Genomic DNA, 16,932 nt, shown 5'->3' on the forward strand with positions numbered 1-16,932 from the left:
CTAAGACCGTTTCTTCGTTCTCGCGAGGAACAATTGTGCAAATATGCATGCAAATAGCTAGCTACGCCCCATTGGTATGAATATAAATGGCAATAATTATTCAGCTGGCTTTTTCAGCTTCCGCGAGGTTTAGAAAAACTTCTGGAAACGCGACGAGACTTTTCCATACGTTTTTCCGTGCGTACGGTGTTCGCTTTGATTTGCATAAATGCACTTCTCGATGTAATTGTCCGAGTAAAAAATGTTCGCAAACAATTCGCAAAGATTGTCAACCAAGAAGCAAAGATACCAACTTGGATTATATTGCGGAGAAAATTAACGACGATCTCTCTTCGCGAACCTGAGATTATTTTTGTCAAGTTTATTTTATTTGCCAGAATATATCTATTCACGATCAAAGAGTCGGGTAATTGTTTTCAATTTTAACCAGTCTCGTGCAATTTCAACTGTTACATAGATTCATCGATGAAAGATAAAGAAATATTCGTTGAAACTGTTACAACGTCCATTTAGAAAACTTCACTCGCGCAGAGAACGATGATTTATTTCCCAGCGACTTCAGCCGCAAAGATTCAACGGTGATAACGAAAAAAAATTGAAGAAACTGTTACAATGTCCTAGAAAAATTCACTCGCGCGGAAAGGAGAACAACCATTTATTCTCAGCGATTTCAGCCGCAAAGTGTGACCGAAGATATCGAAAAAATTTTAGAAATGGTTACAGACGTCTATCTAAAAACATTCGCTCGCACGGAAAAGGGGGACGTTCGTTCTTTCCTCGACGATTTCATCCACAAACATTCGAGATAAAAAGAGTTGTAGAAATTGTTGCAATGTTCACGTAAAAAATTCACCCGCGCAGAAGAGGGAATAATCGTTCCTTTCTCGACAATTTTATCTACAACGATTCATCAAAGAAATACAACAAAAGCATTTTTACAAAATTGTAAAAATTGCTACGATTCAAAAAAATTCACTCGCACAGAATAGGGGACGTTCGTTTCCCTCTCGACAATTTTCTCCACAAAGATTCTCCGAAAAAAGATAAAAAAATAATAAAAAGTGATCCAAAAGAATTCACTCGCACAGAAAAGGGGACGTTCGTTCCTTCCTCGACAATTTCCTTCACAAAGATTCTCCGAAAAAAGACAAAAAAATGATAAAAATTGAACCAAAAGAATTCACTCGTACAGAAAAGAGGATGTTCGTTCTCCTCTCGATAATTTCCTCCGCAAAGATTCTCCAAAGAACGGCGAAAAAAAATGATAAAAATTGTTACGATGTCCACGAAAAAAGAAAAAAAAATCACTCGAAGTGGGGAACGAGACAAAGGCTGAAAATTGCGCGAATCGGTGGCCACTTGGTGCGTTGTTTCGCGTTCCGATCCGGTGACGTGCAGATCCGATCGTTGTCGTGAAAATTAACGGCAGGGTGAACGAAATTGGTGGGTGTACGTGGGTCACAGGCTCGCGACATCACCGCGGGGTAACACAGGTGCCGTTGAAGAGACGGTGCAACCGACGCTACGACCACCGGAAGCAGGTGGTTCCAGTCCACGCACCGACGGCTTCACCGACGCGTTCCGGCGTCCGAGCGCGCCGCGTCGGCTTTGGGCAAGAAACCATCGCCGCGACTATCTTTCAAACCGCCGCGAGTTTAAACGACGACGACCACCGCAATTTATTTACCCGTGGGAAAAGAGTAAAAAAAAGAAGAAAATCGTATCGAACGCCGCGACGATCGTTTAACGGCGCGGTAACGCGAATTATTGGGTTAATAATATTCTACACCCAGAACGTTAATAACCGGTTAATAACCAGTTGCTTGGCCACCGCCGGCACGGTATCGATAAACTTGTAAATATTGAGATCAGAAATTGATAAATTGTTCGCCGATCGTGTTAATGAACTTGATCGGTCTGCCTCGAATCGATCGTTCCCAGATACCAAAGTTAAGAATTCAACGACGGATTAACATTCGTCTTCGAATCTTGGCAGTTGAAATTCTCTTAACGTATAATCGATCGTTCGAAACGCACCGCTCGATTCGCTAACTTCGTTAGGATCAATTACCGGGAAGGTTCCGTGTAGATTACCGACAAGAATTTTCATTATACCTATTTCGCGCAGATTTAGCTAACGGTAATTTCACTTAGTTGAGAAGACAACGTTGGATAGTAGTTTACAATAGGTAGGTTAAATGGTTTTCCAATTCTTTGTTCGATGCTTCGAAAATTGTAAAAAGTTTCTTCGTTGCGCATAATACTACTCTTCCTTAATCGCGTAATCCTAGTATGAAAGAACGACCGGATTGAACAGTTTTCTAGTATTCGTTTCGATTCGTCGAGAAATCGACAATTTTCTCATCCTGGTCCCTCGCCGGACGAAATAGAAACACCTAGGTCGGACGATTTTCTAGTATTTATTTCGTTGCGTCGTGAAAGCAATTGAAAATTTTCTAAGCGGCACGAAATCATCTCGATCTTCCCCGGAGTGAAATAAAAATAGCTAGGTTAAACGGTTTCCGACTACGATTTCTCTCCCGTATAAAGAAGATCCGATTCGTCGAAGAGTAAAACCGAAGAAAGGACATTCTCACTCTTCCGCCTGGCGTTCTCGCTTCCAGTGGTTTCCATTGTCTGGCGTGCGATAAGACAGGAAACGGGAGCACGGAACGGTCTGGTTGCGAAACGTGAGAATCTTTCTGCGAGGGGACCGAGAATCTCTTCTCAGGATAGAGTTCGCGGTCCCGTGAGAAACCGGGCGACTGTTGCTTTTCGTTGGACGACACGTCGTGTCGTTCAAATGAACCGTGCAAAATCGTTCGAGAGAAGAACGAGAGCGAAAACCGTGCGAATCCATGGACGAAGCAACGTGAATTCATGAACAGAGCAACGCGAAAACTTGACCGAAGCGACGCAAAACCATGGATGAAACAACGCGAATTCTTGAGCGAAGCGACGTGAATCTATTAATGAAACAACGCGAATTCATGAACGAAACAACGCGAGTTCATGAATGAAACAACTCGAATTCATGAACGAAGCAACGTGAATTCTTGAGCGAAGCAACGTGAATCCATGAATGAAAAAACGTGAATTTATGAATGAAACAACTCGAATTCATGAATGAAACAACGCGAATTCATGAATGAAACAACACGAATTCATGAACGAAGCAACGTGAATTCTTGAGCGAAACAACGTGAATTCTTGAGCGAAGCATCGCGTAATCGTGGACAAAGCAACGCGAATTCATGGACGAGACAACGTGAATTCCTGAGCGAAGCAACGCCAATCTATGGATGCAACAATGCGAATCCATGGACGAGACAACGTGAATTCTTTAGTGAAGCAATGCGAATCTATGAATGCAACAATGCGAATTCTTGGATGCAATAACGCGAATCCATGGACAAAGTAACGAGAATTCATGGACGAAACAACGCGAATTCTTGAACGAAACAACGTGAATTCTTGAACGGAGCAACGTGAATTTTTGAACGAAGCAACATAAATTCTTGAACGAAGCAACGGGAATCTATGGACGAAGCAACGCGAATTCATGAACGAAACAACGTGAATTCTTGAGCGAAGCAACGCGAATCTATGGATGCGATAATGCGAATTCTCGAACGAAGCAACGCGAATCCATGGACGAAACAACGCGAATTCTCGAACGAAGGAACGCGAATCCATCGAGCGAGAACAGTCCTCGAACGGTTCTTCGATCGCGTCTCGTTCCACGAGCGATTATTATCGCGACTCTTCCTCGAGGAGGAGAAAAAAAAGAAAAGAAAAGAAAACGGTGTCTCGTTATTGGAGGAATCGACGAACCTACGGTGGCTAACGGATCGACGGAATCCAATTGGCCGAGGATTATTCGATCTTCGATCGTGACGCTTCACCGTGACGTTTCGATCTTAATGAGAGAAAATTTTTGCTCGTCTACTCGGGGAATTACCGTTCTGGGGCCCGTTAAACGGCTAATAAAATAGACCATCTGTTCCGGCTGCGTCTAAGTTAGGTGTCCGCTCGAAAACATCGAAAACCCGGAAGCGTCGGATCCGGGCGCGAGTATGCAACCGAGAATGCAACCGACCAGGTGAAATTTTCATATTCCTCGCATGCATTCCGACCCAGGTGTAATTACGCGATGAGTTGCGTTATCGTTCGCAACGGCACACGCCGTGCTCCGAGAACCAAAAACCGTCGACGAAAGAATGTTAATCTCTTTGTTTCTAATTTATTTCAACGCGTAACCTGGAAGTACGTTACGTGTTTCATTCCACCGGACGACTTATTTCGCGATTCGATCCTCTGCTTCTGGTGTGGACGTGGCTGGGTGTTTAACAACGGAGGATGACGAACGATGTTCGAAGTTTCGTAGAATTTTTTAACGTTTAAACAATCGTAGAACAAGATTTGAAATTTTTCGTTACTCTTTAACCGTTCAAAGTCGCATAGTTTGTCAAAGTGGATGAATATTTCTGCAGGATGGTAAATGAAATTTTCGTGAATATTTCTACACATATCTTTGCGTTAATCTCGTAATAACGTTTGATATTTCAAAAGAGTCGATTTTCCATGTCCGCGTTACCCTCCTTTGTAATTAACTTTCGACAGCGAACCGAGGAGTAACTTTAAACGTGGAACGGGGAGAGTCCAGTTTAAAGTTTCCTATTATTTTTTCCACCGTTCGAAGTTACATATTTTGTCAAAACAGACGAATACTCCCGTTTGAAGTCAAACGAAAGTTTCATCAGCGTTTGTAAATACACCTTTGTATTAATCTCGTAACGTTTAATATTTCAAAGGAGTCGATTTTCCTTGTCCGCGTAACTCCCCCTTGTAATTAACTTTCGACAGCGAAACGAGAAGTAATTTGAAATTTTCGCATTCCCGGTCCTTTTTATTCGGAGGATTAATTCAACGCGGAAACGTCGAAACTGGAGAATAAAATTTTCGTCGGTGGGATATGTTTCCTCGACGTGTCATTTTGGTAACGAGGAAAAACCCACGAATTGTCAACGTGAATTTTTCCCTTTCGTTTTCCAAGGATTCGCGTCCTGAACTCGTGTCTACACATTTTCGAATCCTCGGTAAGATTTAGTCTCGATTCCGGTTCCGGATACGTTTAAGTTCGCAATTAAATCGGAAGTTCAGTTTACCTCCACTCGTCTCGTCGCGTTGAGATAACAGTCCCGCGTTGGATAATCTTGGAAACGATACGTGCGACAAAGGGTGAGAGAACTCATTAGCGAGTTCTCGAGATTTTACACAACGGAGAGAAGAGTAAACGCCCATTTCGGTGAAATTCCGAGTCAAAAGCGTAGGAAGCATTTCTCTTTACGGTATTATTGTGTAGCAGGTCATTGGGCCATAGAGAATCCAAAGATGGCCGAGCGGATTCAGCGCGAGGAAATCAAATGTGCGTGAAATTATCGGATCTCTATTTCTTTTTTTTTTTCTTTTTTTTTTTTTTCCCCGCTTCTTTCACCGCTAAGAATTAATCCCGTCTACGATCCACCGGGCTACGCGGTACGGTTTTTCTTTCTTGCATAAAAGCGTAACACCGTATTATCTCGAATAAAAGGAAAACGATCGTCGAACCGGGGACGAATTGTTGCACGAACGAAAGGCGGAATTAACGCGTTGAGCTGCCACGCCGAGCGGAATTTATCAATCGGATTCGCGAGATTACGATTTATCGTTTGTTTCGCGTCCGTATCGCTTTGTTACCGCTCGGTGGTGTAATTTGTTCGGTAAATTTTGTTCGAGGTAATACGTTTGTTATTTTGTTCCGTGGATCGTGTAATTTTCTGTTTCTTCACGAGAAAAATCGCGAATGTACACACGAGTCGAAACGTCGAATAAAAAATATTCGTACGAGACGACTGGTCTTTATTTATTAGTATTATCGACACGCATACTTTTCAGTATGAAAATAATATTATCCAGTCGAGTCGTTCAGATAAGAGATTATGTTATTTTGAAAACAACGCGGTGGCGTGTGTGTATTCCTTGTTTCAATAATATTCGTGTAAATTATTGACACACGGACCGGTCTCGGGATTTTTCCAATCGGGATTTTTCCAATCGAACGGTATCGGTCTGTTTTCTGGGTAAAAATATTAAAAATAAGTGAGAACGTGGGAGATTGGTTATCAGAAAAAATTGAAACGAATGTACGAATTGCAGAAGAAATATTGTAACCGATTTGTTCGCGTTGTTAAGGTATCGAATAGGAACGGATCAATGACATTTATCTAATCAGTTTACGCGAGCTGTATTTACTAGTTCGGATCGATCGAAACGGTGAATATATTTTCTATTAACGATATACCATTAATACTGTATTTCGAAGGTATCGTGATAATTCTCAACCGATTCGGTTCCATCTCCCCGAATGCAATATTAACCATCCGTATTAGCACAAATTAGATAAACATCGTGAATATATTTTTACTTTCTACTGAATTAATGACAGGAGCAATCTGTTTTGTTCACAATTCATATTTCCATCGTACAGACTTCATAAAGCATTCAAGAGTGTAAGTCGATACAACATACTTTTCTGCTTTCTACTCGTAGAACACACTCGTCGGTGTGTTCGAAACATCGTCGAACACCCTGTACCGTTTATTTCGAACCGTATACATCGTTTAAGTTCAATTCCAGTTCTTTACGGTGTGTATAATAAAACTTGTTAACCCTTTCGTTCCCCGTGTAGCCATATGGCTGTATAATTAGAATTTTCGAATGAAATATTCCCAGGTCAATTGTAAATTATTGCAAACACGATAAACGATTCCAAAAATTGCAACGACTCTTGACGTGTTTATTTCGTACACAAGGACTATCCATCGATAATAAAAACAGCTCGTGAAAATTGCATTTGAATATTTTTCGCGTTCGTCGAAAACTTGGAAACAGAAGTGGGAAATAAAAATAATACGAAAGAATCTTTACAAGTTTTCAAAATGTCAAAATTGGTCTGTGCATAGATTCTTCGTTAATTGACCAGATAGCGATTACAACTACACAAATTCTGTCCACTTCTAAATAATTTACAGACGAAGAGCAATTCAGAAATTAATTACCTATCTTTACTTACGACTCGCCCAAAAAAGGTATCAAAGTCACCGAGCACACGATATCAAATAATCGTAAAAAGATGACTGAAAACTGACCGTTCTCGGTGCGCTCTTGTTTCTCGGGTGTCTTCGTGGACCTGGTGGAGTGTCTCAGGGCAGCCTCGAAGTCGTCCACGACGTCGCTGAGGTCGAGGGCCGGTGATTCTAGCGTGTACCCTTGTCCCTCGTGTGCCGACCTCGGCAGAGTGGACAGACCGTTCGTCGCGGCGTGTTCTTGCGGTATTTTCGTCAGTTCGACCTCTATTCCTGCGAGGGCCGGGCTCACCTAAGATTAATAATACGATGGAATTTACGAGGTCGAGGTACGTCGACAGCTGTCGATCTCCGTCGAGTGTTTATTACGTTCGTCCCGAGCTCAGTGATACGGTTAACGTCGGTTGAAATCGCATCGAATAAACGTCGGGGAGGTTTCTTCGTCGTTTAATCGCGGCCAGGAAGCATCCAGGCAGTGATTTTATAATGAGCCGGCGTACAGAGGAATATCTTAATTAACACAACGGGGACGGGGGTAGGTGAAAGAGGGGTACGAAAATTGTACGCTCATCCCTCGAGGAGGGAGCGCGAGCCACTGAGACAGAACGGTTTAATTATGGAATCGAGCGATCAATTACCAGGCCCAGGAGAACCTCCATCGACTGGCATTGCCTTCGACGTTCCCTTTTCTTCCGTCTCTCGATACTGGACCTGTCCCCGGCACTCCCTGCTGCGACCGCTTCGCAGTAACGCACGAAATCCAGATCGATGTGGTATCCATAGGGGCAGCAAAGGCACTTCGAACGTGTCGAGCCGGATACGTATGCCTGCGTCCCCACTGTTCACCGAGAATCACAACAGACCATAGAACAACACGTGAGAATTTCATTCCAATTTCAATTAGATGCACATTTACCGCCAAGGTTTACAAGGATAAACCGGTGTCGTTTACAGCCGGGGACACACCGAACAGGTGTTTTCTACTTAATGTAGCGCGATAGGTCTTTTCTGGGGGTTTAATATTTAGGATCGATATGTGGGATAAGTAGAGTTTGCATAGGTATATCTTTCGGGTGGATTATGATTGAAGCTAGTTTCCAATGGAATCTCAAAGTGTTTTTTGCAACGAGAGACTTATTGAATAGGTGACTTTTGCTTAACATATTTAATGCGATAGCTCTTTTCTAGGTATTTAATATTTAGGATGTATAGGAGTGATCGGATAGGTAGAGTTTGCATAGGAATATCTTTCGGTTGGATTATGATAAAAGCCAGTTCCTAACGGAATTTCAAAGTGTTTTTTGCAACGAGATATACACTGAACAGGTGTTTTCTCTTTAATATAGCGCGATAGCTCTTTTCTGGGTGTTTAATATTTAGAATCGATATGTAGGATAGGTAGAGTTTGCATAGGTATATCTTTCGGTTGGATTATGATAAAAGCCAGTTTCCAATGAAATTTCAAAGTGTTTTTTGCAACGAGAGACTTATTGAATGAGTGTCTTTTGCTTAACATATTTAATACGATAGCTCTTTTCTAGGTGTTTAATATTTAGAATCGATATGTAGGATAAGTAGAGTTTGCATAAGTATATCTGTTGGGTGGATTATGATAAAAGCCAGTTTCCAATGGAATCTCAAAGTGTCTTTTGCAACGAGATATACACTGAACAGGTGTTTTCTCTTTAATATAGCGCGCTAGCTCTTTTCTGGGTGTTTAATATTTAGGATCGATATATAGAATAGGTAGAGTTTGCATAGGTATATCTTTCGGGTGGATTATAGTAAAAGCCAGTTTCCAACGGAATCTAAAGGTGTTTTTTTACAGCGAGAGACACATCGAACAGGTGTCTTCTGCTTAATATATTTAACGATATAGCTCTTTTCCTAGGTATTTAATATTTTGTAGAATCGATAGGATAGATAGAGTTTGGGTAGAAATATCATTCGGTTAGATTATGCTATAAATAATAGAAAACTTGTAGGAAGATTTGAATAACGATAAGTGTGTCTCCCGGCAGTTTCTAAAGGAATCTCACCGGTACCTTTTCCAACGACACCGAACAGGTGTCCCTCGGTTAACACGTTTGGCGCGATGTCTCCTTCCTTGGACCGTGATATTCCATGGTATTGATCGTAGTTAAGTACACTCCGTACAGAAACATAGATCTCTCTCTTAAATTTTGATCGCGGCGATAGAAAAGCAACAGGGGATATCCTCTCGGCCAAGAAAGCCAGCGAACCTCGTTAAGAAGGGTCTCCCACTCCAGAAGTGAAAATAAATCCATTTCCATTTCTCGGTGTTTCCACGAAGCTCTAGGTGTTAACGGTTTCCCAAGAAACACGTGCAACTTTAGACGTCCCGTAACTCGGCCCGTTGCAAGACCCGTGTTTACGTGACCTATTTTCACCCTTAATGCGAATACGCTCGTAAAGTTCGGCCGTGTTATTTGCGGCTGGTTGTTACTCGTTACTCGATTGTCCTTAGACGGACAACCTTGCGGCCCTCTTACCAACGAAAACACAACCGAGTCGTGAATTTTGAATTTTACGCGCTATTCGTCCGATGGCACCGATTAAACGGATCGAGCGATGTCGTTGTTTCGTTCGTTCGTTCGATTCGTGAAACGTGATCGACAGAAGCGAGCGTGTACCCCGTCGACGTGTATCTCGGTGCTCGGTGAGGTTCGATTTAGATCGAAGGACCGCAAAAGACTGAAAAAGAGACGCGTCTTTCGACGATCGAACGACGGGGAAAGGATCTATCTTGGGAGGGTTGGATCGATTGTAGTTCATCGCGAGTCGGCCGATTGTTCGAGGGTAACGACCGGCGCTCAGCGTAAACCGAAATATGTTGTAACCATTGGCGACCATCCAGAGGCACGGTAATAATAATCTGGCAAAGTTCGTTAGCCGGAGACTCGCGTGGGGATCCCATTTACGTGTCATACAGGACCGGCGTCGTTCGTGCTATCGCGACGTACGTGGCAATGACTTAATGAACTCACTCGCCTAAGCGTCGCAAGATCGCGGCACCGAATCTGTATTCGAGCATCGTATCGCGATCGTCCATTGTTGATGATCTAATCCATTCCGTTCTAATCGCGGCGATAATTTCACCGTGTAATTACAACCCCAATTACAAGCCCCACTTCGTACCGTGAGGCGATTCGCGGACGTACAAACCGCGTTACCATGGCTCCGTGGAATTTCCGTTGGTAACACGGACTTCCGTAACGATTGTAATTCGTGACACGCGTGGATCGTCTCTAACGATCGCTTCGTTGCTCCGATCGTTTACCTCGCCGATTTAGGTTTCTTTTAAACCGATTCGAAGATCCGTGACCACGCGACCGTGTCTCGGGGTTCTTTAATTATTCGACGTTCTTCCGTTCCTCGATCGTGCGCTCGTACTGGTGCATTAAACGATTTCGCGAATAATCGGAGACCGGGCACGTGATCGATAAATGTTGTATATTCGTGTATTTCTTACCAGAGAGAGAGAGAACCGCCTATGGATAGATAACCCGATTTTTGCGTCTCCTTTGCGAGAACCGACTCGTTCGTTATCGTAACCGTGCACTGATATCGCGATTTATCGATGTATTAACGATGTACGCTGTCGACAGTTTTCGCGACGTTTCGCAAGTTTTATTCCCTTTCGCGATTTCGTAACCGAGAAACGTTTAATTGGGTGTATAGGTCCATCAGATACGGATTTCGATTGTGAAGTTCGTCGATGGAAAAATATTCGTGTCGAAGATTCCGTGTATCTCTGCTCAGCACCGATACACGAACGGTGATAATTTCTTTTTTGTTTTTTTTTCGAAGAAAGAAAAAATTCGACAAAGGGCGCAGAAAAATTCACAGTCCACGGGTATTGTGTCTCTTCGACGAGTAACATTTTTACGTTTCGAACAAAAGAGCGTTTTCGACAAAAGGATGCTTTCGTAATGCGAATGGAATGTACAATCTCTCCGAACGAGGAACGGAATCGAAGTTCGCGGGGAACAAAAGGAAATTGTCCACCGTGGTTCATCGATTCGAAACTAGATAATTAAATTACATTCTGTTCGCGACTACCCTGCTTGCACACGGGCTTAAAATGTATGCTTCCCAAAGATATTATCCAACGACAATCAAGCGTACCGATATCGATACGTGGCGTATGTATGACGATAATGCCGCGTTACATCATTGGGAAATTTAATCACGAATACTTGCTGAAAATCGTAGTCGCCCATTTCATACGTTACACAACCGAAAGATCGATATCGCGTTCCCTGATACAATATAAGCGCGTGTATAATTTACTATAAACACGAGACGAGCGCTTCTAACAAAAGCGAAAAAGCACACGGACGAAGGAATTAACGTCTCGATCGTTGAGTGAATGTAAACGCGGTTATAATTTCCACTAAACACACGCTACGCCGTGAAAAGAAGAGGAGAAGGCAAAAAGAAGAATAAAAGAAAAAAAGAAACGACCGAAAAGATACGTATCCCCCGAGAGATTAACATCGCGATCGTTAATTCGATATAATTTACCGTAAAATACCGACTCCTTTACATCGCCTCGGTAACCTCGCCGTTGGAAACTGGCTTTCGAGGGAAATTGCGTGAAATTTCGCGCGTTAAACGCTCGATTAAAAATAAAAGAAAGAAAAAATAAAGGAAAAAACAGAACACCACTCACCGTTTCCGTTGAAAACGCGGGCCGAGGGAACGACGGTCAGAGCCATTTTTCGTCACCGTCTCGAATTCGACGCACCGATCAGGCCAGCATATTCAGAATCCTGAAAGCAGAAAAGGATCGCGTGATTTAGTTCGCACGGTGATACCGAAGGGAATCGATTCGACTAATAACAACGCGAGTGAAACAAAAAGAAGATTAATTAACGCTCCACCTATTCAGTAGGGGTTGGTTTGATCTCGCGAAACTCGGGTAGGAAAATCGTCCCTTATCGCACCGTACGATTCGAATTGGCACGGATGCACGGGTTTCAATTGTTAATCGTGGCCTCGTGCATGATTCTCGGTAACGCGTAATTTCATTACGCGTTCGTTACACTCGCGACTATCGCGTACCAGGATCGCGACGTCGAAGAAGCTCGTCGGTCGGTACCCTAACTCGTGGTATTCTTCCTTTCGAGAGATCTTCGTACGCGATCGTCGTCAATTACTTACTCCGTGGAAATCTCTCGAGGCACTCGGGTTCTTTAAACCGCTAAAGAACACGAGGAAACGGACGAACCCCGCGAGTGCACGCGACCGGGCGCGGAAAAGCAATTAGTTTCGTAGAATTTCAGCTCGCGTACCGTAATTGACGAAAAGAAAAGCTGAGAGGAACGAGAGAGGGAGCGAAGAACGACACACCAACGTTCTACCATGGTGTGTCTTTCACGGTGTCTTCGTCGAGTTTCGAGCACGATTTCCACGGCGTCCCGTTGCCTATCGCGGCGGCTAATTCCGTATCCCGGATTTCTGGTCTGACGACAACGCGCGCGTCCCTCCGCCTCGCCGCTTCGTCGACCCGACGCGAACCTTTAATTGTTCCAACGCCGAGCGGTATCGTCGAACGAGGCCCTTCGGGTATTTTTACGAGCACTTCCGGTCGTGGATAACCCCCGGGGGATGATTTTCCACGGGGTTCTCGAACACCGATACCGATCGCGACACTTTTTTCTTTCCAGTTTCTCGCAACGCGAGCCATCGTCCAGTACGACGACAGGACAGGAAACAAGAATCTCGACGAAGGGAGCGAAAGGAAACTCGAGAGACCTTCCGTGACGCGACGATATGGATTTTATTTTTCCGCGCTCCCTTAGCAACGCGATCCACGAAAAATTGGCAAACTTACAAAACCTTGAACCGAACTTTCTATATATAGGTGCTCTAATGCCACGCGTCAAACATCAAAGTGTTTTTTTTTTGGTTTTCTTCTTTTCTCTCGTTTTTTCTCTATCTCGCGAAACAACATTTTTCGAACCCGTCGACACCGTTTCGCGAATAAAGAGAACGACGTACTCGAAATTCGACACTCGCGAACCGCGCGACTGCTTCTTCTTTTTACGCTTGAACGTTGCAAAAAGCGGGATTTTGTTCGCCGAAGTGTCCTCCGTCTAGTTTCCCTCTCGAGCGAAATTGAACACTGACTTGGCGCGTTTCACTCAACAATGTTACCGTTTTACGGTTTCAAAATCGTTCGCGAGTCGCGAGTCGCGTACCCGATACGCTCGTAGCTACAATATCTCTACCTTTTCCCGTGTTGTTCGAACTCTCTGCGTTATCGGAACCCCGCGTTATCCTATCCCCGCGTCACTACCGTGTCTGATTCAGTTTACTAAACACGGCTCTGTAAACTTTGCCCTGTTCCGTGTCTCATCCCTACTGCGACAATCGTAGCGAAAGAAATTACGGAAAATCGTAACCTCGAAACGAGAAAAGAAAATACATTAAACAATTTTCGATACACGATACCATTCAGAAACATTCGAACCCAAGATTCTAGGGTTCTGTTTATAATTATTTCCTACGCGTTGTATCTGCTCCTGTCCAGCGCCTGTTCCAGTTCCCGACTCCTCGACGAGAGAATAATTAATTCCGGCTGTCCGTAGCAGACGTCCGCGATGGATTTCGAAGAGGCGGTATCGAAATCAACCGATCGCTCAAGGCCATCGGGGATTTATCCCCGCCACGTCCTTCTCACCGAGCACGTTGCTCCATCTCTCGACTCGCCGCGCAAACTCGCCGCGCATCGCGTCTCACGCGCAGAACCCTATGCGCAGGAGTGGGGGGTAGCGAGATTCGCGATCGAGAACAGTGGGTCGGGGTGGGGGGAACCGATCGCTGTGTACTCGCCAGTATAGCTCTCGGTTCACACAGGCCCTTTTTGATCCTTGGCCTGAAAACTTCGCGCGTTCGTACGTGATACATTTACGAAACGAATCGTCTCCGCGGAGCAATTGGGATTCACGTCCCGTTCGCCTCGGGGAACATTTCTTCGCCTCGAGGTCGCAGGGCCCCCTGGGACCCTACGTGGAACACGTAACCACGCGTTTCCTCCTTTCTCCGGAGGAGCTCTTTCGGCTCCGTTGGTTTTTAACGAGGCGTCGCCGCCACCGCCGCCGCCTTTATTCGAAATTCGACGATCGTCGTTAAAAACAGGCCCGTGTAACACGCTTGTACGACGCTTGTTACCCGCGCTGCTGTCCCGACGTAAACGACGCCGTCTCTCGTGTTTTGAAACGAGAGACGGATAATTAATGCGCCAGCATCGAGGAAAAGTCTGACGGGAGACGTCTTGCGTGAGTTTTTCAACGATAGCGTTTGTACCGGTATGCGTCTCACGAGCGAGGGTTACTTCTTCGATTCGAAGTACTCGCGAAATGGAAACTTGCGGCTCGTTGCGTATGGAGGTTGATGTAACCAGGCGTCGCCTTGGACCTCTCGAGCTCGCTTAGGCGATCCAATGTCCATAAAAAATGGAATTTTCTACGAAATTGACATCAACTTTTCAATCGGACCATCGTACAAAATTCTAGGGTAATTGATCGGAGTGTCTCTCCGGGGAACTTTTGAGAATCATTTTTTCTAAGTTTTTGAGAAACTTTTTCTATAATTTGTTGAGAATATTCTCAAGATGGCGCGCATCGATCCACAGATTGACTTTTTCCATGCGATGCGATGTCGAAGAGAATAATTTACGAAACGATTCGACGTGAATGGACACTTTCCCGTAAGTTTAACTAATGTTTGTTCCGCGCGATGACAAACGCGTACCCGTTGTCCGGGATCGCTTTTGTTACGCCATAATGAAACGAGTCAATGACAAATGGTATCTGGTATCGTTCGCGGTATGTGTCATCTACGAGTTAGCCGTTTACAAAACGAAGGAGCGGTAATGTAAATATTTAACGCGATTCTTCGGCAAGTAGGAGCCCACCGACGGTCCAACTGTGTCCCTTCGAACCCTTTGGTTGAACACCCGTATCGAAATTCCGGTCACGGAAGCAACGTGAGCGTGCATAGTTAGTTTCGTCGGAATCGAATGTTTTTACGCCGACACGCTAACAATTCGCTCTCTTTATCTACGGATTACGGGAGCAACGCTGATCATCCGAGCGATAAACAGCGCCTCTTTGAAACGGTGACACGAAACCCGTGAATCAATTATATAATTATTCGGTACCGGAATTATAATATTTTTCGGAGTGGTGGAACAACCTTTCTCCTTGACACTCGGATTATTTACGGGACGCTGAAAAAAAGGTATAAATTTCGACGAGGAACTCGCGGGTCGCGCTAACGAGCAACAATGAATATTTATTAAATACTCGAAACACTAAAATAACACGATCCGTCGATATCCGACCAATGTTTAACAATGACGTAAGAAAAATTTAGTAAACAGTTGCGCGTACTTGTCGCGTCCTCGGTCTCTTGCGCATCGTAAACATTGCTGTCTCCGTAAAATTGACAAAATTGATTTTCACCTCGTAAAACGTCGTGTTAATCGGATCATTTCGTAAGTCTTTCCTTTCCGTTGCAGAAAAATGTTACTCGAGGAAAGTACGCTCCCGGACGCGAAAAAAAGGCGAAGTGGCCATCTTCTTACATAATTTCCTCGGCATCTGTGCAATTACATTACGAGCAACTTCTTTGTGAAATTTTTCTTCGAACATTCCTCTCTACCTTCGATTTTCTTCTTCGCGATCTGTGTAATTTCTTCGTAGCTCTTCGATTGCTTCGTGAGTATCCTCTTTGCGGAGATTCGTTCTCAAATTCTTCATTTCTTCTCTACATAGATGTCACCTACGTTCATCATTAAATATCTTCATCACAAAGATTCCTTTTCGAACACCAGAACTCTTCGTTTCTTCCCTACATAGATGTCACCTACGTTCATCATTAATCTCTAAACTCAACTTTGTAAAAAAATATCTTCATCACAAAGATTCCTTCTCGAATACCAGAACTCTTCGTTTCTTCTATACATAGATGTCACCTACGTTCATCATTAAATATCTTCATCACAAAGATTCCTTTTCGAACACTAGAACTCTTCATTTCTTCTCTACATAGATGTCACCTACGTTCATCATTAATTCCTAAACTCAACTGTATAAATATCTTCATCACGAAAATTCCTTCTCGAACACCAGAACTCTTCGTTCCTTCTCTACATCTGATGGACCACGTCACCTAAGTTCATCATTAATCCCTAAACTCAACTATATAAAAAAATATCTTCATCGCAAAGATTCCTTCTCGAACACCAGAACTCATCATTTATTCTCTACATCGACGTCACCTACGTTCGCTACATTACAAATACGCTAATTTCTCCACATCCCAACACCTCCGCGCAGATTACTTCTCTCTCGGCAGAACTTTTCGTTTCTTCTCAGTATCGACGTCAGCGATACGCTCGCAACATTCTGTAAACAGTCCCGTTGGCGAATCCTCGGTTAATTAAGCGACATCCACTGTGACGTTGTGTACGCTCGAACTTCCAGACAACCGGTCCAGACTGCACACGGACGAGGATCGTAGTTTAAACGCGTGTCGGTGCTCGTTGCGCGAAAACTTTTGCGCGCCTCGTTAAATGTGTATTACGGTGTACGCGAAACGGGCTCGGCGTCGAGTCTGTCCGTCTACGTGTGTCGCGCTACGTCGACAACGAGGACGATCGAGGTAACGCGAAATTACGAAGGGAATGCTTGGGACTCACGTGTACACTATAGGGAGGCGTCGGAGGCAGCGTCGTTGAATGGAAAGTAAAGTCAGCAGCTCGGCGTGCGCT

At 44.1% G+C, this 16,932-nt stretch overlaps 2 protein-coding genes across 3 annotated transcripts in view; both read right to left on the minus strand.

Moving 5' to 3' along the window:
• Positions 1-16,932, minus strand: part of Kank (KN motif and ankyrin repeat domain-containing protein 2 kank) — an 83,124-nt gene that overhangs the window by 22,153 nt on the left and 44,039 nt on the right. Inside the window, exons 2-4 of the mRNA XM_076320886.1 lie at positions 11,824-11,923; positions 7,766-7,965; positions 7,191-7,419 (exon numbers count right to left, since the gene is read on the minus strand). Coding sequence (XP_076177001.1) covers positions 7,191-7,419; positions 7,766-7,965; positions 11,824-11,869 — 475 coding nt within the window. The 5' untranslated portion in view covers positions 11,870-11,923. The remainder of the gene's footprint in view (positions 1-7,190; positions 7,420-7,765; positions 7,966-11,823; positions 11,924-16,932) is intronic.
• On the minus strand, positions 12,004-15,723 carry LOC143151582 (uncharacterized). 2 transcript variants are annotated; one of them, XM_076320894.1, is made up of 3 exons: positions 15,623-15,717; positions 13,664-14,621; positions 12,004-13,558 (listed from the first exon to the last, which is right to left on the minus strand). In XM_076320894.1, the coding sequence occupies exons 1-2, from the start codon at positions 15,649-15,651 to the stop codon at positions 14,474-14,476; spliced, it is 177 nt and encodes a 58-aa protein (XP_076177009.1). In that variant the 5' UTR covers positions 15,652-15,717; the 3' UTR covers positions 12,004-13,558; positions 13,664-14,473. The 2 variants fall into 2 exon arrangements, with proteins under 2 accessions (XP_076177009.1, XP_076177008.1); XM_076320893.1 differs by having other exon boundaries at positions 12,004-14,621; positions 15,623-15,723.

This window comes from Ptiloglossa arizonensis, chromosome 9 (genome assembly GCF_051014685.1).
Source record: "Ptiloglossa arizonensis isolate GNS036 chromosome 9, iyPtiAriz1_principal, whole genome shotgun sequence".
NCBI lineage: Eukaryota > Metazoa > Arthropoda > Insecta > Hymenoptera > Colletidae > Ptiloglossa > Ptiloglossa arizonensis.

Bases quoted from the DNA above. Each gene is read 5' to 3' on its own strand.
- LOC143151582 (XM_076320893.1), bottom strand. From the start codon at position 12,840: ATGGCTCGCGTTGCGAGAAACTGGAAAGAAAAAAGTGTCGCGATCGGT.